This window comes from Macaca thibetana, chromosome 2 (genome assembly GCF_024542745.1).
Source record: "Macaca thibetana thibetana isolate TM-01 chromosome 2, ASM2454274v1, whole genome shotgun sequence".
In the NCBI taxonomy this organism is placed as follows: Eukaryota; Metazoa; Chordata; class Mammalia; order Primates; family Cercopithecidae; genus Macaca; species Macaca thibetana.
In genome coordinates, this window is record NC_065579.1 from 176,415,912 (window position 1) to 176,443,592 (window position 27,681).

Genomic DNA, 27,681 nt, shown 5'->3' on the forward strand with positions numbered 1-27,681 from the left:
TTTTTTTTTTTTTTTTTTTGAGACAGAGTCTTGCTCTGTTGCCCAGGCTGGGGTGCAGTGGCCGGATCTCAGCTCACTGCAAGCTCCGCCTCCCGGGTTTAGACCATTCTCCTGCCTCAGCCTCCCGAGTAGCTGGGACTACAGGCGCCCACCACCTCGCCCGGCTAGTTTTTTGTATTTTTTAGTAGAGATGGGGTTTCACCGTGTTAGCCAGGATGGTCTCGATCTCCTGACCTCGTGATCCGCCCGTCTCGGCCTCCCAAAGTGCTGGGATTACAGGCTTGAGCCACCGCGCCCGGCCTGCAGCATGTCTTAAAGATACTTTGAGGATATTGCAGTAATAGCTCCTGATAATATACCAATGGATATTTAAATAAGTTCAATGTAACAATGTGTACATCAATCACATTGACAGAATAAAATAGCTTGTTCAGTTACAAGTTTGTTAGCAAATTATTGGCCATTGATTTTTGTTATAGAGCTTCTAAAGACTACAATTTTGAGCAGACTTATTTTGAAGACAAAAACAGTATGGTAATAAATAAAGCATGCACAGTTAAAGAAAAACTTCTTCATGACTTTAATAATTATATTACTAGGTAGATGAGAATTCTAAAGATAGCAAAAGTTACTACTTTGAAAAATGAACTAATATGAATAATTATATTATGGCTTCTCTAATTAAGTGAATGAAGATGTGTTTAAATGTAAATTTAACAAAAGCAATTTCTATCTAAATGCACACAGTTCACCCTTCAAATTACTAAAGGTAGAAAAGAGATTTTTAATTATAAAAGCAGTGGAAGAGGACATTTTACATACAGTAAAAATCTTAAAAGTGTAGTGTTTGCCCATCTTTACACATTAGCATTCTTCTCCCTATCCTGAGTTTGAAAAATTAAAGGATATTGAGTCTTTATAGAACAGAATCAAATTAAGACTGTTCTAAGAATGAGCTACAAATTTGGAAAAACTTGTAGAGAAATGTTCATATCAATTTGCTTCTCGTGTAAGCTCATATTTAACTCATGAAACAAAGATATCTATCCTCAGTTACTAATACCTAAATATACAAATTGAATGGAATATACGAAAAATGATTTTTATATCCTTGGAGTTTTCTCTATAATAATGTATTATTTTGGGATAATGATAGTTCTTACTTCAGTGAGGAATAATGAGATGGAGACCCTGTTACTAACTAAATAGGAAACCTGAATTAGAGTTGTCCTCCTTTTATTATTTTGTAGAGCACCGTGTCTATACTTGTATCTCAGTTGTTCTGATTTATTGAGCTTGTAACTTATTATCTAACCAAAAATGAGTTTATTATGACAAATTAAAAATGGCCAGAGGTCACAAATAATGCAGAAAATACAGGTAAGAACAGTTTTACTTGAGGGAAGATTTTCACTAATTCTGATACTTTTCTAAGTCCTGAGAAGATTGTGTTGTTAATTTTTACCTTATTTTTTAATTAAATGTAGAAGCCACATCTTTATTTAACATTTAAGAGCTATTTTTCCTCCTCATCTGTCAAGGGATTTTTCTTTAATACCTTTGTTATTCTTAGGAATGAATTAGTTGTGTCTAAGGGTAATGGAATTCTTCGAGACTTTCTCTATAATGAAACAAAAAAATAATGATGTAGAGATTTGTTACTTTGATTAATCAGTGTGAACGTTCAAGCAATAACTTTTCCATGTTTCCTTTAAAAGAAAACTTTGAGGCCGGCCCTGTAATCCCAGCACTTTGGGAGACCGAGGCGGGTGAATCACGGGGTCAGAGACCATCCTGGTTAACACGGTGAAACTCCCTCTCTACTAAAAATATAAAAAATTAGCCGGGCGTGGTGGCGGGCGCCTGTAGTCCCAGCTACTGGGGAGGCTGAGGCAGGAGAATGGCGTGAACCCGGGAGGCGGAGCTTGCAGTGATCCGAGATTGCGCCACTGCACTCCAGCCTGGGCAACAGAGCCAGACTCCATCGCCAAAAAAAAAAAAAAAAAAAGAAAAGAAAGAAAGAAACTTTGCTTTCAATGGGATAGTGCAAAAATCACTTGATGTTACTGAGATATACAAACTTTGTAGTTGACAGATTCCTTTTTAAAAGGTAAAGTTTATTCATTTTATAGTGCTTTGCCTCCCTTAGTAATTGAAAAGTTTTCTTTTTTTCATTTTAAAATGTAATTTTGGATTGACACTGGCTACCTAAACAGGTTCCAAATATATTGAAAAATCTCAAAAAGTAAATGCTAATAAAACAAAAACTCTTTTGAATTAAGAGCAAAGAGCCCAAGTCTTTCCATTAAAATATAAATGTTCTCGCGGGGCGCAGTGGCTCATGCCTGTAATCCCAGCACTTTGGGAGGCTGAGGCGGGCGGATCACCAGAGGTCGGGAGTTCCAGAACAGCCTGACCAACATGGAGAAACCCCGTCTCTACTAAAAATACAAAATTAGCCGGGCGTGGTGGCGCATGCCTATAATCCAAGCTACTCAGGAGGCTGAGGCAGAATTGCTTGAACCTGGGAGGCGGAGGTTGTGGTGAGCCACGATTGCGCCATTGCACTCTAGCCTGGGCAACATGAGCGAAACTCCATCTCAAAAAAAAAAAAAAAAAAAAAGATATGAATGTTATTTTTTATACATTTTATGTAAACTCACTGTTAATTTGAAGCTAATTTATTACTCAGAAAAAGATGATTTGTTAAAACATTTTTATTACCTGTATCTTTTTCTGGATCTTTTAAATTTTTTCCAAGAATACATGTATATTATGCCACAACGACTTATAACAAGAAAAGTTAATTTTTATCCTGAGAAATCTTTGATACATCTCATCAGTACTTTAACAGTAAGAAAAAGATTGTTTACTTTTACACAATATAAGATGTTTCTATCATTTCACTTCGTAATATGTTATAGTCAGGAGTAATCGTCTATGTCACCTGTTAAATGGATGGAGTTTGAAAGGATTTTATGCTACCACTGCAGTTCATACCTATTATTATGTTTACTAGAACCAGTGAATAAGCTTGAACAAGAGATTACTCCAGAATTGCTCTTGAAAAAAAAGCTGATGTTTTCTAACAGGAGGAACTTTTGAGGTAGTGAATCCATATACGAACTGACAGGTATGCTACCAGACAATAAAAATCTGTGACTCCTGATGAGGATCAACTCTTAATGAGAGAAACTGTTTTAGAGAACCCAGGATGCATGCTTCCCCCTGCCAGAGGGATTATGGGGTGTTTGGGAAGAATACTATGAGAATTTGAGGTCCAAAATATCTTTCCATTTGAATTGGAATTGCAAATCCAATTCACACTGGACGAAGTTCCTATTTATTTCTTTATATTCTATGGAAAGTGCTATCCCCCACTGACATGGCAACCAGAGCAAACAAAGCAAATAAAACTCTAAATTTTAATGAGAGTTACTTGAAGACAACGACAGCACAGCCAAACTTATCTTTGTAGTAAAATTTTGTGCATATAGGAGATATTCCCTAGATATTTGTTAAGCTGAACTAGATAAAATCTGTAATGTCTTTGCGGAACATTATAAAGATTGAAAAATTGTTGAAAATGTTGCTCATAAAAGCCAAAAGTTAGGTTGTTTCAGTACCTTGTATTCTGGTGGAAGAATACCATCCATTTAACCCAGTGTACTCCTCTACCTTTTGGAGTCTTCACATTAAAAAATATTACAATATTTGTTGATTGAATGTAAAGTAATATGAGTCTCTTCTACTTCATGGAATTTGGGATTGGAAAAGTTAAGATGCTCATACTAAAAGAAGTAATACGTATGCTTCAAGTCTCTTTGATATATACAGACATGGACACCAACTGTGAGTTTACATTAGCAGATATTGATCTTAAGATACTATTTTTTAAACTAATAATAAACTTCCTTAGTTAAAGCAATTGAAAAGGATCATCATCATCCATTTCAAAATTACTTTCCAAAGAACTTGATTTCAAGTTAAGGAAAAGCCAGAACCCATATCCTCTTGAGTACAAATGTTCTCAATTACGTGATAGAACCCAAAATATTATAGCTTTTGCAACATCCCCCAGCCCCAAGTCTCTTCTAAGGAGATCTATACAATCTTTTCAGATTTGTTGGGCTACCTTTTTTATGCTGATCGGGATAATGTGTGACGTGATAGAAGCTGAGAAAGGAATAAAAAGATAGGATGGGGGAATTAAAAACAGGGCTGAGAAAGTTTTAGAAAATTTAATAAAAGAGGAGAAAAGAAAGAACTAGTACAATAAAAATTATGAGATGAGAGATTTAACTGACTGCCTTGTAGAACAGAAATTTGACAGGAAAATACACCAAAACACATTTTTAAGAAGTGTGGTTGGGTGATATGTAAAACAATTCATTCTTCACCATCTCTTCTGAAGAGCTTCTTTAGAGCCTTTGCTTTTCAAGGACCGGATTTGGATTTGTTTTCCATTCATGGGCTGAGATAGGTTTTAAAGCTATTGCTGGAAGGCAGTTTTATTCAGGTTATACTTTGATAGATTTTTAAAGAGCAATGCAGAGTGAAATAAGATGTTTTATTTTGATATGGAATGTAGAACATTTATCACCAGTTATAACTCAGTGCAAAACTGCTATAATTCTTGATTCGTGTTAAACCAGATGAATTTTGCAATTTGATTGCTTTTTTTGAAATGATTTAAATACCTTATCTCTCTCCTTGATTGTACATTGTTTTTAATTTTTTTTCCAAATATGCCTTCTACTATGAGATAGTGAGTTCACTACAGACTGAAAATTGACCATCTAGAAAATAAAATGAAAATGATTTTTTGACTCTCTGGTTTTAAAATACAAAACACCCCCTCAGTAGCATAGATCAAGACATTTAAAATAAAGTAATTATATGAGTCTATATGCATATTTTAGGTATCAAAGGTTATTCCTGAAGACTCATGATTTATGGAAGTTACTTATTCTCTTTTTATAATTAAGTTTTATGCTTTGCATATTAAACAGATTTAATTACCTAAAATGTACACTAGTAAGTCTTAAAATGTTTCATGTAAAATTTTCAAATGAATTTGGCATTTTAACTGTTAATATTCCTGGGATCATGGGGTCCATGATTGGTAGGCAGTAAATAATATCCTTATATTTTAATGTTTCTGTTTAATCTTGCACACATATTTCAATCTTGCTGTAACCATGATGAAGTTCAAAGTTTCATTTAAGATTATCATGCTTACAGTTCTGAAAAATAAAAATATAATTTAAAAGGAATTTTGAAGGAGATATGGGGTGAGAGACAAAGCAAAAAGGTAGTTTTATGATACTATAGAAAAGACGTTAGGGAAAGAAAAAGTAAGTACAAATTAACCAGATGTAGAATAGGATCATCAGACATTTTAAAAGAAAAGATTCTTATCAGACAACTTTAGTCCTGCAATCACTGAATGCTCATCCCATAGAAGTTTAAATAACTTAATAGAATTTATTTCAAGGTACACAGATGGTGCTGACAGAGTCCTGTGGAAGACCATGTTATTCTATTTCTTATTTTTCTAAATACCTTTTTTGTATTATAAAAATAAATATATGATTAATAAATTTAATCTGTTTTACATCTGTTCTTATTTAATATATATTTGAAGATAGGTAAATATGGAAATTTTATATTTCTTCTAAATGTATCCAGATTTGTGTAATGTATCAAGCAAACTTCAGATAGTCTATGAGTGATGCACAACCATGCAGGTTGATGGCTGGGAAATGTGGCTAGCTATATCTGGCATACTTACTTAAAAAGTGATGGATTTCCCATCGACCCCCACCTTTTTTTCTTTTTGTATATTTTAAGAAGTACCTAAAGACTCTTCCTTCTAGCTTTGCTTTACACATTTGTTTTGAAATGAGAAGGATTAAGCTGTGGTAGGGAAAAATCAGGAGGTAAGTCAGCAAAAGAAAATATGTAGAAGGGTCTAATATAATGGGACAATCAACAAAATCTAAATATAAGAAAAAATGGCCGGGCTCCGTGGCTCACGCCTGTAATCTCAGCACTTTGGGAGGCCGAGGCGGGCAGATCACTTGAGGTCAGGAGTTCGAGACCAGCCTGGCCAACACAGTGAAACTCCGTCTCTACTAAAAATACAAAAATTAGCCAGGCATGGTGGCAGGCATCTGTAATTCCAGCTACTCGGGAGGCTGAGGCAGGAGAATGGCTTGAACCCAGGAGGCGAAGGTTGCAGTGAGCTGAGATCGCGCCATTGCACTCCAGCCTGGGCAACAAGAGCAAAACACCTCTGTCTCAAAAACAAACAAACAAACAAAAAACAAAAACAAAAACAAAAAATCCAAACAGGGTCCTTTATTAAAAAACAAACAAACAAAAACTACTATGACAAAAAATGAATTTAGATAGGAATTTGTCAATGTGGGTAGGGCACCATTATCACTGAGATCCTATAAAAGCTAATTTATTAAATCAGTATCTTTAGACAACCTACTCTGTTTTTCTCCTTCAACACATTTTACTTACTCTTCCACCTAAAACAGTAATCATTTTTTTTAGTTTTACAGGGAGCAGCTGATTTTATAATTTAATTTTTTCATAAGATATAGCACTATTTTGATAAGCCAACTCAGCTTAAATCACTTAACATATGTATTTACCTTTGTTTTTTAAGCCTCTCAGAAGATGATGACAACAACATATCTTAGCTGTGCTCTCATTTTTATGTAACTGTATGTTGGACCCAGGTTGACACACTATGCTCATGTGTAAGATCTGTTTACTCTTTGGAGTATTCATACTTATTTCTTAGAAGGTTTGGAAAAGAGCTCAGCATGTTCATGTAACTTATTTTTGCAAATAAAACATAAGAACGCTTCAACTTGCAAAATGCACCGATACCAAATGGTCAGCTAAGTATGTTTATTTCTTTGGGCCACCATGTATCTATCATAAAGTTCTGTTTAAATTAATAATTTTACATTAAATCTAAGGGTATAATCTAATGTATTTTATTCAAAGCAATTCTACTGAGAATGACTAATTTTCTCAGTGCTTTGATAATTGTTTTTGCAAATTTGTGACAGTGCACAAAGGGAATAGTCATGGATTTATCCCAAGCTTTTCTCTATGAAAGCCATTATTAGATCAATGAAGTCACTCTTGGTCTTTCCAGGAGCGGTCTTCATAAGGTAGTAGAGAAATATACTACAGTTAGTAAAAAATAAATAAATAAAATTAGAGGTGAAAAGCCTTTAAATTACCACCTACTATGAAATATGTGTGACACTACAAAGTTAATTTTTAAAAAATTGACAAACCCAGCCTCAGATGATTTATAAACACAGTATTTTTTTCTCCCTCCCTAATAACCCCCTTCTCATCATAGTCATACCTCACAAAAATTCATTACATGATATCACTGGTCATTTCTGCAAATAATTCTAAAAATATCAGGCACCAACAGTTAAACTATTAAAAAGTAAAGTAACAATACAACCAATAGAGCTGAATATAATTACCTAAAAATGAAACATTTATGTCAATTTGGAAGCTACTTGATCACAAAATATGAAAGAAAGGTTAACTAGTTCTTTCTCATCTACCATCACACTCTAGATACATCACTAAGGAAGCCCCACCTGGATACATTTCTTTAGGTTAAGTCCGTGAACACTTCCCATATACTGCTTATACAAACTTACACATCCAGGCTGAGTTATTTACCATTGCGTAGCGATAATCTGCAGTGGGCCAGGGTTTTATTTGCAGGTTATTCAGAGCGGATTTATGTAGCATGATTTTAAAATCCTGGTTGGAAGCATAAACATAAGGTGTGTGCCTATAGTCTGAACAGAAGACTGCAGTTTGTGAAGTGATGTTTGGAGAATCAGAAGAGAGACTAGTAGAGAGGATATCGTTCATTTTAGAAATGCCGAGGCACAAAACACAGGTGCTTGTAGTACTTTCATACATGAAATCCCTTCTCCTGTATGTGCATCATGTGTAAACGTAAAGTCTGTATACTGCTGACTATTCGTCTCTGGTGTCCAATGAGTATGACTCCAATTCTTCTAATGTCACTGAGAGAGAGGAGAGCGAGAGCAAGAGCGAGAGCGAGAGAGAGAAAGAGAGAGAGAGAGATACAGAATATGAACATTTAGATCTGATAAGCATGCGAGATAAAATGATTATGTAAATATATTAAATAAGCGCCCTGCCACAGTTGCGAAAAAATGGTGTAGCTTACTTGTTAAGCAGAGATTTAGATGAGCAGCAAAAGTTTATTTTTTTTCCTTTTCTCTGGATCCACAGAATGCGTAAAGTTAATCTCAGATGTAACAATATGTATTTTTCAATTTCATACACAGGTACTCATATAATATTCAGATATTTCATAGGTGTAAAGGCTATATAATTTAGGTAATGATATACATTTGCAACAGTATTAGCAAAATGGTGAGTATGTAGGATGGAGGGTATAATGTGAACTCCATTTGATTTCTCATGGGTTTTTGATATCTGGAAAAATTGCCCTTATGTTGTACTGTATGAAATTGCCATTAGTGTCTTAAAACAATGGCACTTTAATATGGTTCAACGTAACCATTTAGTCTTTTAAACATATGTTAAATATTTTCATTGCATGTAGGCAAAGGACAATCTTTGAGACAGTAGAAAATGGTTGATCATTATAATATCTAGAAGGAGCTCTGAAAATGACATGATCATATTGCATTAATTTGATGAAGGTAATAGGAATTGATTATGCAATATTAATATATGTGAGTAAAATTTGCCAAGGTAAAATTAAGTTGGCATAAAGTCTGATTTGGATGAGAGTAACGTGCATTTTAGAAAACATTTAAAATATTTTAAATAGCTATTTGAATTAAATATATTCTTTCAAAGAATTATAGTTAAAAGTGTAATGTCCAACTTTCACTAGAATGATAGTCAGAAATGGTGAGAAAACACTGGGAAATTACCTACTAGCCTAAGGAAAGGTGTTCTTGATACAGCATTTGAACATATAATCCCCAGCAGGGCATCTAGTTACAGTAATAACCCCAGTATCACTTACTCAATGCTCATTCTTGAAATCAGGTCAAAAGTTGTAAACCCTGCTGCCATGAAGTTATTCTTGTATTGCCCCATCTTTATAGAATCTAGCCAGTCACCAACTGTGACAAACAAAGGATATTCTGGAACTTCACCAGGGGACTCTGGCATTCTGTAAGAAAACAAAACAAAGCAAAACAAAACAAAACAAAACATGGAGAGCATTTAAAAGCCAAAAAAAGCATGAATCATGGAATTTTCATTTTCCTTTTACAATATTCTTACATCTAATGTTTTCTCCATTTAAAAGCCTCTGATTTTCTATCTTATTCAAATCAATCACTTTAAAAAATTATTTATCAAATCAGTGACTTATCTGGTGGAACACTTTTGCTTTTTGTGCTTTTTGCTACTACGACTGGGCCTTATATTGATTTTTTTCTTTTTAATTTTTTCATGATGGATCTTGAGAGAACTCACATCTTGCTATCCCCCTTCTTCTTATATGTTTTTCTCTTGCATAAAATTGTGTTTTGAAACTTAAAGAATAGCCCATCCCTTGTCCCCACAAGGAGAGTAACTAGCCACAGGATGTTCATTCTTCCCCCGTCTGACCTACCCCTGAATCCATGTCCTTTTCTACATTTGCTGTGATAGTTCTTCTCCTTCTTATGGTGAATTCATTGATCAAACTTCCATTTAGCTGTTCTCAAACATTCAATAATAATTTATCATTTGTTAAAATGTAATTTTTATTGTCATAGAGTTCTATTGCATGAATAAGATTTACACCCATACAAGCATAGGGTAATGTCCCCAATGCACAGATATTAATAAGACACAAAACACCACAAAATCAATGTTAGGTTGGGTTAACAAGGCAATGATATAGCGATCCTTATTTTTGTTTCTCAGATCTGATGCAAGGGGCAGTATAAAGGTATTACTTTGGAAAGGCTAGGGTATACATGTGCTTATATATACACACACATACATATTTATATGCAATATATATGAAATATATATAATAGCTTGAGTCAGAGAGAATAAAAACAGAATTACTCTTATAAATTATGGTAAAAGTAACTCAGAATTGTGTATTTAAGTCATTCTGACAACAAATTGTATTAGTTTCTTTACTAATTACAAATTAAAAAAATAATGTGTATTTTAACATGTTTTATTTTGCATGTTTTAAAAAATACTTGGTAGTAAAAGTGCTTTTATACTAATAAATGTGTTACTAAAGCTCTAGGTAATAAATATATCATTTAAAGAATTCTTAGATCTGTAATTTATATTAACTAGTAAAGCAGTAATAATCTTTTAAAAAAATTTAGTGTTTGAGTTAAATCTACATATTCTAAGTAATGAAAAACTCCCTTATTAGAAGTGAATCACTGAGTTATTTTTATTGGAATATTGAAATTAGTCCACCTTTCATTTGCTTTGTTTTTAAAGTTTTATAAAGTTAAAGAATGAAAGAATCTACAGAGACAATTAGAGGCATAGATTTTAAAGTTCATATTTGGACTATTTTATCAAAATATTTTTACCATTCACATTTGAACTACTTCAGTTTTAACTAGCAATTGATAAGCTACAAGCACACATGATTAAACCATGTGAAGTAAGAATTCCCCTACTGTGAAGCAGAAGGGCATATACATGCTATATAACCCTGGTATTGTTCTACTAATAATATAGGAATTAGGTCCTAAGGTTAATACTTAAGGCAAAAACTGTAATTCCCTAACCATTAAAATTACCCTTAAAAATCCTTTAAATCAGCCTAAAGTCACTAGGACCCAAGTCTTTTAGGAGCACAAGTTGTATATGGTACAACTCCTGAAGATTCTGAAAGGTGCCCTTGGAATTCAGCACAAAGTCCCTACTAAAGGCCTAGAATTCATTTATTTGGATTTCCTTTTCATTACTACATTGACCTACCTTTTCCTAAACTGAGGTCTAGCTGAAGGTGGAGGTGGGGTGAACAGAGATGACAGGGTGGGGTTGTACTCTTTATGTATGATTGGAATTAACATAAATTAAATGCATATACCTTGTGATTGATTACACTGTACTCTGTATTGGGTCTGGTTATCCTTAACAGTGACTTCTGTCCTTTTTAACATTACTCAGTTCCATTACATTTCCTATTTGGAGGCTGTTAAGCTGCATTCTTTTCTCCTGTACTACAGATTGCAATGTTATTTTGATTGTGGACTGTTTCATTTTAATTAACATCAAAATGATTCATGATTTGACCTAAAACAAAGGTCAGTCCTGTTGAAAGATTGGAAAGCTATCATAGCATCTATCTACCAGCAAATACTTGAACTGTTGCCATATTTATTCAAAGTTTCCTAGAGGTGTTTATGTTAATGAATATTGTCAAATAAAAATTCATATGTAAAACACAAAATAATAAAGGTCTCCGTGGCAAACAGAGTGAAGCAGATTTTTAAGTTGTAGTGTTTCTCAGAGTCTTCACTGCTCTAATGTGCATTGTAAATATGTAAGAGAATTCAGAATAGTTTCTATATTATTTTTCTAAATTATTTGACCAGTTTCAGGGGATATACCGTACTTCACTGGCCAAGAGGTTAAATATCAAAATGACCAGGATATCCTTGTTGCTTGTTAACATAAATAAAACCACATGTTAGAAAATTGAATGTCCTATTTCAAAATAACGTGACTCTCATATCTTTTAAATACTTGTCAAAGTAGTTTGTTAAAACTGAACAAAATTAAAAGAATGTATTAAAGTGACTTTCCCTTCATACTCCTATGTCATTCTCGATGCACCGACATAGTCAGATGACTTCTACTTCTCTCTCCCGAGATAACACTGGAATAACTCTTGAAATTTCATGATTTCATATATTTGGTGAGTGGAAATGTATCTTGCTAATTTTATGTCCTTAGTATAAAAGGTCATGCAAGGACATTCTGTATATTAAATGACTTAAATAGCCTATTTCCCTTGTTGAAAAGCATCTACTGTTTGCTTCCAGAATGCTTCAATACCAGAATTCCCTTTCTCTCCACGCATCTTCAGTGACCTAGTTACTCTTTGGCCTTTATACAACTGCCTTGGCAGTTGATTTAGTAAGGTCAGGGTTCCCTCATTGTTCACAGCCACTGTGCAATAACTTTTCTTTCACCTTATCTTCTAAGGAAGTTGAAAAATGTTGCTATTTTCTGGCTTCGAGGGCTTGGTACCATTATCCTCACATGAATTCTCTGGAATATTACCTAATAAACAATAAATGCCCTTTCTTATCAAACATGGACAATGATAAATTTAGTGTGCTATTTGCTGAGCATGTAGAAATTTGTGCTATTTGGTGATTAGTGAGTACTGCCCACCTGAGAAATATCTTTAGAGCCAAACCTGCAGCTCACATTTAAAAAAATACTTATTGTGGAATAGAAGGTCAAGGATCAACTTTTTCCTCAGAAAAATGAGAATGGGGGTAGAATTAGGAAATTTCAGGTATAATTATGGTCAATTTAGATAATAGAAAGGGCTGGAGCATAGGTATTACAGGTAATGTTACAGTATAGTAATAAATATAAAATTTAAATACAATAAAATATGTTAAAAAATGAATAGCTCTGGTAAGAGTCCAGAAGTTTTTACTCTAATGAGTCCTTTGAGTTCACAATAGTGCTAGCATTTTAACTTAGAAGTTCCTTAGATATGTCATCAATGTGTATCAATACTACCATTGAAAGGCAAGAAGTGTTTTGTCCTCAAAGTTTTCCATGTTTCATATTCATCATATAAATATATGATAGCAATGGACATACTAAAATGATTTAAGAAAGGTTCTATTTTGAGAAACACTATTGCAAGCTAAGATTCTGTTTTAATATGACAGACACCCTCACATGCTTAAAGGTTTTTCTTCTCTTACACTCTAACACAACTTCTTGTTTCCTAGCTCGTACATGTATATATGATTAGCAGAAATATGCAGATAGGGTCCATTTTATTTTATATTGCCTTCATTTCATATATTCATGAATGTATCCCATGTTTCAATAGTCTTCATATTCAAATGGGTACGTAATATTCTATATGTGGATGCTTAATAATTTGTAATTTTCTAAAGTTAGACTCTTAGGTTGCTAACAACAGTCTTTTAGTAGACGTGAGTATGTAGTTTAAGAGCATGTTTTTTTTTTGTTTCAATTGAGTAACTTCTTTGGGAAAAATTCATAAGACAGAAGAATTGTTTAAAGAATAAGTGAAAACCCCCTGATGGCAGGAACACATCTTTCTATTTTATGTAGGCACTCACATAATGCTGAAAACATTATAGGAGTTCATTAAATACATGATGACTCAGACTCGAATATTAAATTCTGTACAGAAAAGTCTGGTCCGTAACATGATGGCTGATTCATGATGAATATTTTCATATCATTCCAATAAATCAAAAACCTAGAAGAATAAGTACCTGTTGATATAGTTGTCAACTTATCAAATAAGATGCTGTTTATTTAAATTATTCCTTCTATTGTGAAAATGTTTGTTTATTCTGTCGTTAGAGGTTTCAAGGTGGAGAAAGAGGCAGTGATAGCTGGAGTTGGGTAGCATAGGGTTAAGGGTTCACCTGCAATTATAACCAGACCTAGAGCCACAACAGCACATTGACTTAATGCAATATGGCTGCTTTTACATGAGTTCCTCATCTTGTGACTCAGGGACTACACTTCACACTATCCATTTAATGCATGAAATAATTTTGTCATACATACACTATCTACAAACCCTTTGAAGAAGCATTTACTTAATCATATATTTTTAAAAAGTCCTCTCTACAATTAAGGCTAACATTCAATGTGAACACATTAAATTAATGAAAGAATTTCGATATTTAAAACATTTTTAAAGTGTAATTTTACTCAAAGGGTTATAAAACCTCAAATGCATAGAAATATATAGATATAGATATAGATATTTTGTGCTTGTGGGTAACATATATCTGTTTTAAACAGTCTAACTCCACAGTGTTAAGGACATTAATTATTTTTTGTCAGTCTTTTATTTTCAGTAAGTCTTCAATTGTTTGTTACTTATATGATTATGTAAACATAATAAGGCTGATAAATAGTGAAAAATATGAAGGAATGAAAATTAAAATTTCACAGCAAAATTTAAAGTTGCAGATATGTTTGAACATTAAGAGGAACAGATGCAGAGCAGGGATAATACTTATAAAAAATTCCCCATAATTCCCAGTAGAGTACCCAGCACATGGTTCCTACGGCCAGAGTAATAGATCCCTGAACCTCAAGAAAAGCCTACTTTTGTGAGGAAATAATCCAGGATCAGAAAATAGGTTTCATGTCACATGCCAACTGCAATTCATTGGCAGTGGTTGTCAAAATGTGGTCATGAGAAGGATACTAAGGCAGCGTCTGGGCTCAGCAGGAGAGTGTTGTGATGATTAGTAATGTCTGCCATAGTGAGAAAAAGAAGTAAAACGTATTTGCCAGCACCAGAAAAATTCAATCTACAGAAATGTCTGAGGACGTAATTCTGGAACTATGTGATGTTACTGCCATATTTTCCTCATTTCTCTATATTGTTGCTATTACTACTTTCCTTTTTCAAGTAATGTTCTTCAAGTGGCTGGGCATTGTAGGAGGATGTCTGGGGGATATACGGACTGTGTATTTTCTATTTATTCCCATGACTAAGGTCATATTCTCTACATTCTATTATTTGCCTACTGGGACAAAATAACAGGCTGCTCTCCACTAAAAATTGTTTTTTGAATTTTAATAGACTCCATCTATGAATTTTGACTAGTCCAGACAAAATCTATCTGGAAATGTGAAAATGTACCCCCTTTTCTTATAATCATATTTTGGAAGCAGGGTTGTATTAGCAAACATCTTGCCCTTGTGTGTGATTCTATGTTGTATCCTGGAAAGAATAAGGACTATGGAGTTAGTGGCCTTCAAATTCCTGATCTACTCATTATTGCTGTGTACTTTTGGGAAAGTTAGCCTCTTTAAGTCTCCATTTCCGTTCTGAGAGATGGGAATAACAACAGTGAGATTAAGTGATATAACCAATAAAAGCCCCTAGTACCACAACTGACACATAGTAGGCTGTCAACAAAAGGCAATCATAGTTATTGTTGATAATATATATTAAGAGTTTGTATCAGTATTAATACGGATATTGATATTGTATTATAAAGATCTTGTGCCAGCAGTTTATGGGAATTTTCTATTTTTCTTTTCTCGTTTTTTTGGTATGGGGTCTCTGTTGCCCCGGCTGGAGTGTAGTGGCATGATCATAGTGCAGAGCAGACTCGAAGTCCTGGGCTCAAGCGATCCTCCCACCTTCGTCTCTCAAGCAGCTGGGACCACAGGCATGTGCCACCATGCCTGGCTAATTGTAGTTTTTAATTTTTTGTAGAGATGGGTCTCATTTTGTTGCTCATGCTGGTGAACTCCTGGCTTCAAGTGATCCTGCCACCTTGGCCTCTCAAAGGGTCAGAATTACAGATGTGAGCCACTGAGCCTGGCTGAATTTAGGTTTTTCTAATGGGCAGGTGGAAGTTTCAAATCTCCTGATATATCTTTCATATTCTGTCTTCCTTCCACAGAACTTTGCTTATTATTCAATTTCAACATTGGTTTTGGCCAGCCAGTTATTTATCTGTCATGAAAAGCATATTTAAAAGTGCCAGCAACAAGAATCAAAACAAAACAAGTTGTCTATGACTTGGTGTATAGCGATAAACAATTTAGCAAGTGCTGATTATGCATTACCTAGGTGGCATTGAACAAAATCTTCTCAAAATGGGTAGAAAATTTAACATCAAAATGTTGGAAGTTATTGTATTCATAAGACAGCATTATTGGTGCATAATTTGCTAAGTGGAGAGAGAGAGTACTATTCAGTCTTACAGCATTATTCACAGTTTTTTAAAGAAGAGGTTCTAAATAATGGTATTGGTATGGGCTTTTCCCTACCTTCATGATTCACATATTACTGGAAAGCAAGTGCTTTAAAGTTACAAGATAGACTAATATGTACTACAGAAGCTGGTAGTTGCAGTTGCTAATAGCTAAAGTCTTATACGATCCTTAATTATGGCCCAGTGGGTAGTAACAATATACAGTACATATGGTGTCTTGGCCTGGGCAAAGCATTATTTCTGAGGTAGCCGACTATCATAGACTGGCATTGTCCATCTGGACAACTACTGCCCATCCCTGATATGACATTTGAGCTGATAGTCAAGAAGCCCCTAATGTGTCAAATTCTTTGTCAGTGACACGCTGGGGACCTGGAGCAGGGATTAGAAGAAAGCATTATTTTCCCATTACATTGAAACTCTGTCCTAAAGGATATTGACCAGCTGACTACGGCCTGGTGCACTCAGTAGACTTCAGTGTGTGGAGTAATCAGGGGCGAGGGTTGAAGACAATGCAGAACAAATGTGTAGGACAATGTGGGTGAGGGTGGGGGAGGTAGGACTGGGTGAAGGGTCACCATGTAATTATCAAGCCACTTTGTGCTATTAAACTATAGGACCCCAGACCTAATCTTGGACTCTATGGGAAAATACTTGGGGTTGGGAGCAGCTACAAGGTTGGTCCTGAGGGTTAGTGGAGAGGGAGAAAAAGGTGTTTTAAAGTGCATGGCCAGGCACTACTCCAGATGCTGTTCTACACACAACCTTGGCGTTAAGCTGAGTCGTTTCTCCCAAGGGCTGTGCATGACATGACAGCTACAAATAATTATTTGAAAGGCAGTTATAAGGCATTATTATAAACTGAATGAATGTGAGGGTAGTTTGAAATTCACATTTATGAAAGGATAACTGCTTATATTAATACAGTGGTCCTGCAAACTAGTTTTTTACTGTTAGTTGGATTTAGGGTTATGCTTATAATATTGCCACATTCACTTATATGGTATATCTATACACTTTCTTGAGTAGGAGAGAAAGCAAGCATGTTGGGAACTGCACAGAGCTCTGAATATTCCCATGGGAGTGTGTCAGGCACAAGAATATCAGCAGAAAGGAAAAGGTAACTGCTGCACCAAATAATGAAAGCCTTCTCTGACCAACATCTTTTCAATTTAGGTACTCTGACTTTTGAGAGGAACGATTGCATATACAGGTTTATGAAATTTCCAATATGTTAGTATAAAATTATTAAATTTTCAATATGTTAGTATAAAATTATTAAATTGTGGATTTCATGGCCTTCCTCATCCCCTCTGTCACTATAATTTCTTCCCCTCTTACTATTCTGTCAACAGAAAGGATAACAACTTCTCAGGTGAGTCTTGAGAAAAAAGCAATTAGAATGGAATAAAAACCATGGGGACCTAGCAGATGAGAGAGTAATATCAGCATATAAGTATGAGAGAAATCTGGGGGTTGGGGATGCTACAGAAAAGGAGAGTGCAGGAGAATTTGAAAAGTGTTGCTGTGGATTATACACCTGGACTCCTTTTCAGGTTTGAGAGATATAGGAGAAAAGATGGAAATTCTACATATGTTATGTTTCCTTAATCCAACATCACTCTGGGGCAGACAACTGGGCTCTGCGATTTGGGAGATAGAGAAGCAGTGTCAGTTTTATGAGCATAAAACAAACCTGGCGTTCTTTAGCTAATATGGCTATCCTTTAATCTATCATGTCTCTTCTCCCTAAACAGTCTCAGCTCTCTGGAATCATGAACAGAGTGGGTGAGTGGTATTGGAGGTAAGAGAGTGGAGCAGGAGAACCCATCCAGGCTGCTGTGAAAATGAGAATGCTGATAAAGGTTCAGGCATGTGAACCTTAGAACACTGATTCTTTTTGTTTTTTAAACAAAAGTATATTATATTAATGGCAAAAACAGTAGCACATATGTCTTTGCCAGAAACAAGGATAGCAAAACAGTCACAAAACTTCCATTGGGTTTCCCAGAGATCAGACTTTAGAATTGAATCAAGGTGCCAAGTTGGTATAAAGCACCCAACTTTTGGCCTGCGTGCGGCAGAGCTGTGGCAGAGCTCGCCACTCATGGGGCTCTTCCACTAGACTGCTGAACGGCCCACTAAGTCACAGACCTCTGGCCCCCAGATACACCCTCTCATCTTGACTTGACCTCTGGATCCCTGTTACTTTTTGACACTTTCTCATCTTAGATTCTTCATCAATATTTTCCAAATATCATGATCATTCATAATCTTGAAAAAGCAGAGAGGAAATTGTTTTATCTGCTTTTCTTCAAAAAGGTTTTTATATGCCTGCTTCTATAGCTATAGCACAGTCAGAGAGCTTTGTTGATGGGCACTGATTGTGGATTCTGTTAACTCTAAACCACAACGAGGGGCCCAGATTAAAGGATTTCAGTTTACAGATGCCAGTATCCTCTTCCATTAATGCAGACTCACTACTAGCTCCTTCTCCTTAATACTATAGCATGACCAAGTCACCTCAATAGCTGATATAAAAACAAAAACCAAGAAACATTTCCTCTAACTACTTTTCTTTCTCATCAGAGACAGGTTTCTTGAAAAAAATTGGTACTATGTATTGCTCCTTTCTCTGAGCTCATATTCACTCTTCCTCTATTGTAATCTGTCTGACACAACTTTATTGAAAATGCTGTACCAAAGGTTGTGCATGCACACCTGAATGTCTTATTGCTGAATCCAATGGAGACATTTCATGTTTTATTTTACTGCAATTTTGTGAGGCCTTGGACATTATACTCCTTGAAACGCTCTCCTCTTTTGGCTTCTATGATACTGCTCTTCCCTGTTTTCCTGATTACTTGTCTGGCTTCTCTTTTTCAGTTTCCTTTGGGTACTTTTTGTTCAGTTCATATCTTAAATTAGAGGGTTTCATCTTTTCCACTACTTATTTGCATTCTTTATATTCTCTGTGAGCTATCTTAACTACAGTTAAAGCTTCAGCTACAATCTATATGCTGATGATCTTCAAATCTACATCTCTAGCCCAGATCTTTTTACCTAGGTTCAACCTATAAATATAACTGTCTAGATGTCCCACAGGCTTCTGCAACTCAGCATGCTCAAAATGGTCTCATTTCTATTCCAAAAACTTGTCCCTCTCCCTCTCTCTGTGGTAATACCATCAGCCAGCTGGTATAAGAAAGAAACTTGACAAACATCTTTGATTCTTTTTCTCCTCCATCCTTCCATATTCAATCAGTGACTAAGATGCATTGGTTTTCCTAATAATAAATGTTATGACTTATTATTAGAAAATAATAATAATAATAAAATTCTCTTATCTCCTGACCCCCAAGCTCATTCCCATTTCAGAAGTCCTGATCTTTTCTAGCTTTATTTACTGAAAACGTTAAAACTGTCTCTGTTTCCAGTTTTGTTCCCTGTTTTGCACTCACAGTGTAAATCGTCCCTAGAGTGATCTTTCAGAAATGCAAATGTAATCACGCTATTCCCTTGCTTAAAATCCTTCTATGGCTGTCCATCGCTTTCATGATAAAATCCAAAGTGCCTTTCCTTCCTTTACTGTTTCCTGTGTTGGACTTCTTTAGGGAAGATGGGCCAGAGTAATAGTTTAATCTCTAGCTATTTCATGCTTGGCTTCACTTTACTGAGGCTGCCAATTAGTGATTTAGAGGTGAACTCTTAAGTGCTCTGCTGTGAACTGAGGTCTGTTTCAAATAGTCCTTGAAGAGCCTCGGCCTTACCGTCACTGAAAACCTGCACTGGCTTGAACCTGTGATCTGAAGTTGAATGTCTGAATAGCCCCCAGCCATCCCCTGAGTGAAGAAGGTGAGCTTTGGATATACGTTGGTGATTTCTAAGTCCAATGTTTCCTAAATGAAGAAATGTTTTAAACTTAATGATATTCAAAATGTAATATTTTCAGACATAGAAGATAGTCTTTTTTTTCTACGCTTCTTCTTATAATTGCACTTCACAGGGAGGTGAGTAGGTCTTCTCAGGTCTACTGACTTTTACAAAATGGTGTATGAGTGCCTCCGTTTTCTTGTCTTGTTATCTGTTCTTTTCTGGTTTTGGAATGGAGAGTAACAACAACTAGATGTGATCATATCAGCAGGAAATATCCTTCCTCTGGGCTGATTCACAAATTGCCCCTGTCTGGCTTGCCATTTCAAATTGAGGAACAGAACATAGAATAGGCAAGAAAATTAAAGGGGCTGCCCACACACACACACACACACACACTCTCTCTCTCTCTCTCTCTCTCTCTCTGTCTCTCTCTCTCTACTTCTAAAGGTAAGGAAGGATCAATCGATTTTAAAAGGCTATGTAAATATCAAAGACCCAAACAGGACAAGATATAAAGAAAGTAATTCAGAAAGATTAGAGAGAGACAAAAGGGGAATCTGTTATCTTGTTTTAAAAGAGTCCATTTTTACTTTAATGTTAATAATTCTCTTTTTCTGCTGATAAATGAAATATGGTTTCTACAAAGTCAACAACTAGACAGTTATCAAGGCATTATTTTCCTTTTTACCTGTTATTCTTATTTATAGCCTGAAAGAAACTATAATCGTCAAGAGGAAAAAGCTCAACATTATGCCTCTTACACAAGGATGTCCTCCACCAGGGTGTGAAGGGCACTGGGATTTCGGATCAGTTTGTCAAGGAAGCTGACAATGTCAGTAAATTTTGGTCTGTGATTTCTCTCCTTCTGCCAGCAATGGAGCATCAGTTGGTGTAGAGATGCCGGACAGCCCATGGGAGCTGGAAGTCTGTACCCTTCTTCAATGGACAGAATGACCTAAATGCAAACATATACAGATTACTCTCTTATTTTTAGGCAGTAATACATATGCTATGTTATAATTTCTTTTTATACAAGCAGAAGAAGCCAAAATAATGGTAAGCATGACAACTACTTGTGAGTACAAGGACCTACATAAGGATAAATACAAAAGCTGTGAACAAAAATTGCAAGTAGCTCCAAAGCATCTGCTCACCCCTATGAGAGGAAAATATGTTTAAAATATGTGCTACCAGTATAGAGGAGGTTAAGTTCATTACAACCTTAAGAAATAACTTTTTTGTGTGACTTAGCTGGAACATCTCAAAACCCAATTAGAACATCAGAAAGTCAGTGTTGTGATTGATGCATTTAGTGCAAATTACATATAACAAATGTCTTAAGTAAAAATTTTAAGAAAAATTCTGCTGAAGCACTGATTTCCTGAGTCATTTTTTATCCTTTTATAATAATGTCAATGTGTATTCTGTTTCTGTCATCCCTTCTTTCTTCATCACTGATTTAGTTCCTATTCTCTTACATTTAGCTTTCCCTTAGTCTGACACTGACCTGATTATTAAGTCATACTCCTATAACTCCTAAGGTCATTTAATCCTTAAAATGCTATCACTGGCTAACCTAAGGCTATAGGGCAATAGGAGCATGAGCTTGAATGTCCTCTGAGCTAGTGTGCTTCAGCAGAACTTCTGTGATGACAGAAATGTTCCCTCTCTACAACATGGTAGCACACAGTCACATGTGGTTAATGAGCACTTGAAATACAGCTACTAGAATGAAAAAACTGAATTTTCAACTTCAGTTACTTTTAATTAATTTAAATTTAAATGTAGATAGTCACATGTGTCTAATGGCTACTCTATGGAATGGTGCAGCTCTCGGGAAAGGAATCTGTATAAGAGACCAAAGTTAAGAGTAACAAGATAACAATAACTATTTTTCTTGGTACTTAAGGAAATCACAAGATAAGGCAGGAAATTCATCTGTTTAGTGTATGTTCTACCTTCCTAGCAATATGATAATACTGACCCTGAATTTATATAGCCTAGGTTTTTATGAAATGTTCAAAAGTATTCATGTGAACATTTATTCTTGTCTCTGGGGAAAAGACAAAAGAAAGTGTTTATTGTCACCATTGTTGAGTTTGGAAAACAGAGGAACAGACTAATATTTAAAGACAGGCAAAATTTAACTTCCCCCTCCTCTGTCCCTCTCAAAAAAAAACCAAAAACCAGAAATATAAAAATGCAATTTGATTTCTTTTTAAATTTACACCACTGGACATGACTCTAACATATTCTTAATTTATGTTAGAGGCTGTTTGTAAAAAAGGAACAATATGTCTTCAGGAACCTCTTAACTGCGAAGTTTTAGCTTTTTAGTAATAGGGAATTTCTCATAATCTCATCATTGTCTTTTTGACCAGACCACTTTAGCCTGTCAGGATACTAGCATTTTTCTATTCATTTTATATTTTGTTATTGAACAGGATTTTTCTCATCTGTTTTCTGACTACTTTTACTACCAACTAGGCTTGGATTTTAAGATTTTGTTACACGTTTTATTAAAGCAGGATGTGTGTAAAACACTTGCAATGCATCAAAACTATTGCGTATAGCCCAGAGAAGTAACTGAGAAAAATAGGATAGAATTCCGTTATAAAACAGTGCTGAAATCCCACTCTAGGAGTGCTTGATAGTCAATTTTCCAGTTATCTAATTATAAATGCATGGAATAAAATAGGTGACAAGTGAGGTTATATTCTTAGAAAAAAAATAGCTCCCTTTATTATCTACCATGTGCTATGTGCTTTGCATATTTTTATTCATTTACTGCTTAAAATAGCTCAATATGGTAGATATTATTATCCCCATTTCTTAAATGAGACAATTTAGACTCAGAGGAATAAGGAAACTTGCCTAAATTCACATAGCTAGTAAGTGGCAGGGTTGAAATTTGAACTAAATTCCTTTTAACTTACAACATTTTCCTCTGACCACTCCCCAGAAATGCTTTTTAGTTCTCATGTTATAACATCTTCCTCTCCAATTTCTTACCACCCAATACAATTTTAGTAGTGATTACCATGCTATCTTTTGTCATGGCATCTGCTATTTGGACTTCAACATTTTTACTCGGATCCTAAGTTTAATATTCTGGGTAAACAAAAATTATTTATTTCATAGTTTGCAAAATATAATCTCAAACTGAATAGAGTCATTTCTTAATGCCTCTGAGTCTTGTGCATGTATCTACAACTGCATCCATGACATTGTAGTGTAATTTTTTATCTGCCTTTCATCTCAGGCTGTACATACTGGAAAGCAGGAATTATACTTCTAAATTTTCTGTGCTCATCGTTTAGTATATTGCCTGACACATTAATAAATATAATTGACCTAAACAAATGCTATTAGAAGAAATTTTTGGATTTGTCTTGATAGAGGAGCAGATTCTTAGAAAACTTAGTGTCTAGACCTATTCAAAATAGATTCAAAGTATAAACATGACAGCATTTGAAGTCCTCTCTGAAGGAAGTTGTTGATTTAAAAACTGCTGCGTCAAGCAGCCTTGTCTGAAAATGATTTCATAATCTCGCTCTGGGTTTCCTGGATAAGAAGCCAGATGAGACTGGAAGCTTGCTCTTCTCTAAGAGGTAGGTACTTGACCAAAACCTAGCTTCCTGTAAGACTTGTGGCTTCTGACTCCTATCTAGAGGGTTACTATTTTCCACTGGCCCCAGGTCCTCAGCTTCAGATGACTCCTGTAGACGGTTGGCATCCAAATCTAGAATGCTAGATTGCTTACGCCTCTTGGCAAAGTTGCTCTCATGCATGCCTTGTAAGAGTGACGAGCAGGTAGGTTCCTTTGCCTGGAAATTTTACCCACAATGCGTCCAGTAGAGCATGTGGTCCCGGCCTCTCTGTGGGGACAGTGGGAGGATCAGAAGACTCGTGACTTTTCTTCTTGCTGATCTCTGGTTTTTACATTTCCTCAATTCTTTAACTTACAACCTTGCAAAATCTGTCCTGAGCCCTGGCTCATGACAGGTGCCAAACACAAAGGGACCCATCTCATAGGAAAAGAGTAACAATAAAGCGATAGTGACATTATAAAAACAGATTATTAGCAATTATTGAGATCTCTTGAGTACTTTCAAGGCCAGTTCTAAACGATGTTCATGTATTAACTCTTTTAATCCTCACAATAACTTTATGAGGTAGGTATAATTGTTACCTCCATTTTACAGACAAATAATCATAAAGAGAGGTTTAACTTGCCCGAGATCACACATCTGAAAACTGTCTTCAAAGGTAGTCTGATAAGAAATTTATATTTTTTAAAGTAATTCACAAAATTGCTTAAAAGATGTATCTTTCTAACAGATTTTTAAATTTATTCATCCAAAGAGATAGATATTAAACACTTACTATGTACTATTGACCATTCTGTGTTCAAGGGATAACGTAACAAGTCAGGTATATCTCTGTCTTTAAGAAATGCATTATCTATTGAGAGTGACCAGGGACTATGAATATGAGAAGTGCCACATAGAACAGGCTGTTCTGGGAGCGTGTGGGAGAGGTACCTAACCCAGCCTCAGGAAGACTTCTCGCAGGAGGTGACCGGACCTTAAGGGGTATGTGAAAGGGTGAAGGGCCAAGTGGGCGGGTTGAGGAAAGGAGATGTGATCTAGAATGCGAGTAGATTTAGGTGGCTAGAATAGTCTTCAAAGAGAGGAATGGTGAGTTTTGAGGTTGGGAGGTTATGTAAAATTATGTTTCTTGAGATCACGAAGGATTTGGCATGATATAAACTTAGACTTTACACAAAGGGGAAAAGAATTTTAGAAAGTAAATTTTGTTAGATTTCCCATTTAGAAAAGCTCACTGTGGCTGCAGTGCGGAGAGTGCACTGGGGAGTCAAAGGATCCAGGAAGGAGCTTTGCAGTGGTCCAGGCCTTAGTGGAAGCAATGGCTGTGGTGTTCAAGAAGTGAACTGATTTGACAGGACTGGGCTGAGATTAGACGTGACAAGTAGAGGGAGGAGACAAACAACTTCTAGAATTTTGGCCTCGTCAGCCGGCAAAGAGAGAGGACAGAGGAGAAGCAGCAAGTCTGGGACTGGAGTGATGATGAGTTCAATTTTCTATGAGCTTTCTGGTTTCAGATTCAACATATATACCTTTGAGAGTTTATTATGTGTCAAGTTCAGAGCTAGGTGTCTTAACACAGTTTACCTAATTTAGGTCTCAAAATACTTTATTATTTGAGTATGATTGTACACATCTTATAGGTAAGAAAACCAAAGCTCAAACTGATTAAAAGATTGGGTCAATATCACATAGCAAGTAATTTCATGAATAATAGCTTAATATTATCATCATGATAGCCTCTCGATCACAGTAGTGGTAGATAAAATCTGTCCTGAGTCTTGCACCACATCTCTGACTCATTCCCCCAGAAGTAGACCTTGAGGTCTCTTTGTGGGACTTATATACTCCACGCTTTCACTATCACCTATCTCACCTATCTGCTTATGGTCTCCATGTCTGCAGCTCTAGCTCAGCTTTCTCTCCAGATTTCTATATTTATCACCTATAGGATACATCACTTCATAAAGGTATCTTGGATTTATTTTGTGCAAAACTAAACCCACTCCTCCTTTGGGATTTTTGTCCTTTAGGAAGGGTACTGCCATTCTTCTAGTGATTCAAGTTAGTGGTCAGGGAGTTATCTGGGCCTCTGCCTTTCCTGTTGCTCAAAATTAACTCATCATGCTGATTCTACCGCCTTCATAAAATTTAAATCTGTTCCATTTTTCATTCTGTCTTCAAATGATTTATTTCCCATTTTGATCACTGCAAAGGCCTCCCCATTGGTCTCCTCGCTTCTCCTTTTCCTCCACCAATCATCCCCCACGATGCAATGAAAGCAATCCTACTGAAGTAGACCTGTGATCATGTTTCTCCCATATCTGAATTTCTGCAATGGCTCACCATGTGCCTGGCTCTCAGTCCTCACCTTTGCTGTGTCCCGTTTTACCTTTGGCTCCAGCCAGTACAAAACATTTGTAGTCTCTCAGCTTGGGGGCACTGAGCTCCTCCAGAGCAGTGACTGTTTCTTTGTTCCATGTGTTCCCAGCATCTAGCACAATGCCTTGTTAAGTCAAAGAATGGAGTGCCAATTGACATACGTGATTTATGAAAGCTGAATTTTCAGAGAAGCTTGAGAAATCCTATATTAACCTTTATCTTCATAAACATTTCCTTTGTGGAAAGTTTTGCTTTAGAAGTATATTCTGATTCCCTAATTAAGGACTGACAGGGAGCAGCATATGGGGTGCCTTGTCTAAAAGACTAATTGAGGTTTGTTGTTTTAGGATATGAAAGGGTGGCAATTAACTAGAGAGAATTTTGTAACAGTTTGGTTTTATGATATTTGTAGGCTGTCATCCTTTGGGAGAAGAGTTATACAAGGTTATACCCTTATTTTAAAATGTAAGAAGAAAATTAAAATAATGTGAAAAAATATGAAAATGACTGCAATGATAATTTTTATGAAAAGTTAGAAGGAATTAGATTCTGCCAGAAATTATTATCTTAAACCTGGCTGCTTATTCTAAATAGATCATACCGGTTTCTTGTCATTGACATCACAATTTTTAACAACCTAGAATCAACAGAAGGCTCAGTTGGGGCACATAGCAGGCTGTTCTGCTCTTGCTGAATCTGATGAGTTTTCCAATTTTCTTGATGGTTTCTGAATCAAAGAAGGCAATGCACATCTTATATTAAGGAAAACAAGTATTAGACAGTCAATAAGAAGATATTGAGACATCTCTGAACAATACTATTGAGCAAGGACTGCTTAGACTCTGCAGGGTATTACATTTTTATGTTATAAGGCTGCTAGGTACCTCCAAAAGAGAGGCACATTGAATTTAGTTATTTATACAGTCTTTTAAAAAGAAACTGTCTCAAAATTTAACAAGGGATGAAATGTACACTAGAAAATGGAATATGAAATGATTTTATTTTTATCTTCCTTCTAAATATTTTTCACATCTCTGTGGAAAACCTATAATTTCAGGTAGAAGGGGGATTGCAAAGCAGAGAGTCACAGTCTATACTTACTTTTTGTGATAACGATTACTTATACAGATTAGGACATTTATATTCATAATACGGTAACACTGAAAACACTGGTAATGCATTTTCCTGGTGTGCAATATAAAGATTGTGTCTACATGAGCCAAAAAAAAAGAAAAAAAAAAAAAAGAGAGAGAGAAGGAAAAGAAGAAAGGCAGAAGAAAAGTGGTTGTAAGTAAATAACACTTGTAACTTTATACTTTCTGATATGGCTTGACTGTGTCCCCACCCAAATCTCACCTTGTATTGTAGCTCCAACAATCCCCACATATCATGGGAGGAACCCAGTGGCAGGTAATTGAATTATGGGGGTGTGGTTTTCCCATGCTGTTCTCATGATGGTGAGTAAGTCCCATGAGATCTGATGGTTTTATAAAGGGCAGTTCCCCTGCACATACTCTCTTGCCTGCCACCATGTAAGACATGCCTTTACTCCTTTTTTGTCTTCTACCATGATTGTGAGGCCTCCCCAGCCATGAGGAACTGTGAGTTCATTAAGCCTCTTTCCTTTATAAATTACCCAGTCTCTGGTTATTTCTTCATAGCAGTGTGAAAATGGACTAATATACTTTCTCATTCAATATTTTTCAACATTCAGAATGTATAACTCAGTTAAAAGCAATCAAATGCCAAATGAAATTAGATATACTAATAAAAAGATAGAAAAAAGGGCTTAC

General features: G+C 35.6%; 1 protein-coding gene across 3 annotated transcripts in view; it reads right to left on the reverse strand.

The window, feature by feature from the left end:
• Positions 1-1,234: 1,234 nt before the first annotated feature.
• Positions 1,235-27,681, reverse strand: part of EPHA6 (EPH receptor A6) — a 932,172-nt gene continuing 905,725 nt past the window's right edge. For all 3 annotated transcript variants that reach the window (XM_050778969.1, XM_050778968.1, XM_050778970.1), the window contains 3 exons: positions 20,660-20,853; positions 9,092-9,241; positions 1,235-8,090 (listed from right to left, as the gene is read on the reverse strand). In XM_050778969.1, coding sequence (XP_050634926.1) covers positions 7,976-8,090; positions 9,092-9,241; positions 20,660-20,853 — 459 coding nt within the window. In that variant the 3' untranslated portion in view covers positions 1,235-7,975. The remainder of the gene's footprint in view (positions 8,091-9,091; positions 9,242-20,659; positions 20,854-27,681) is intronic.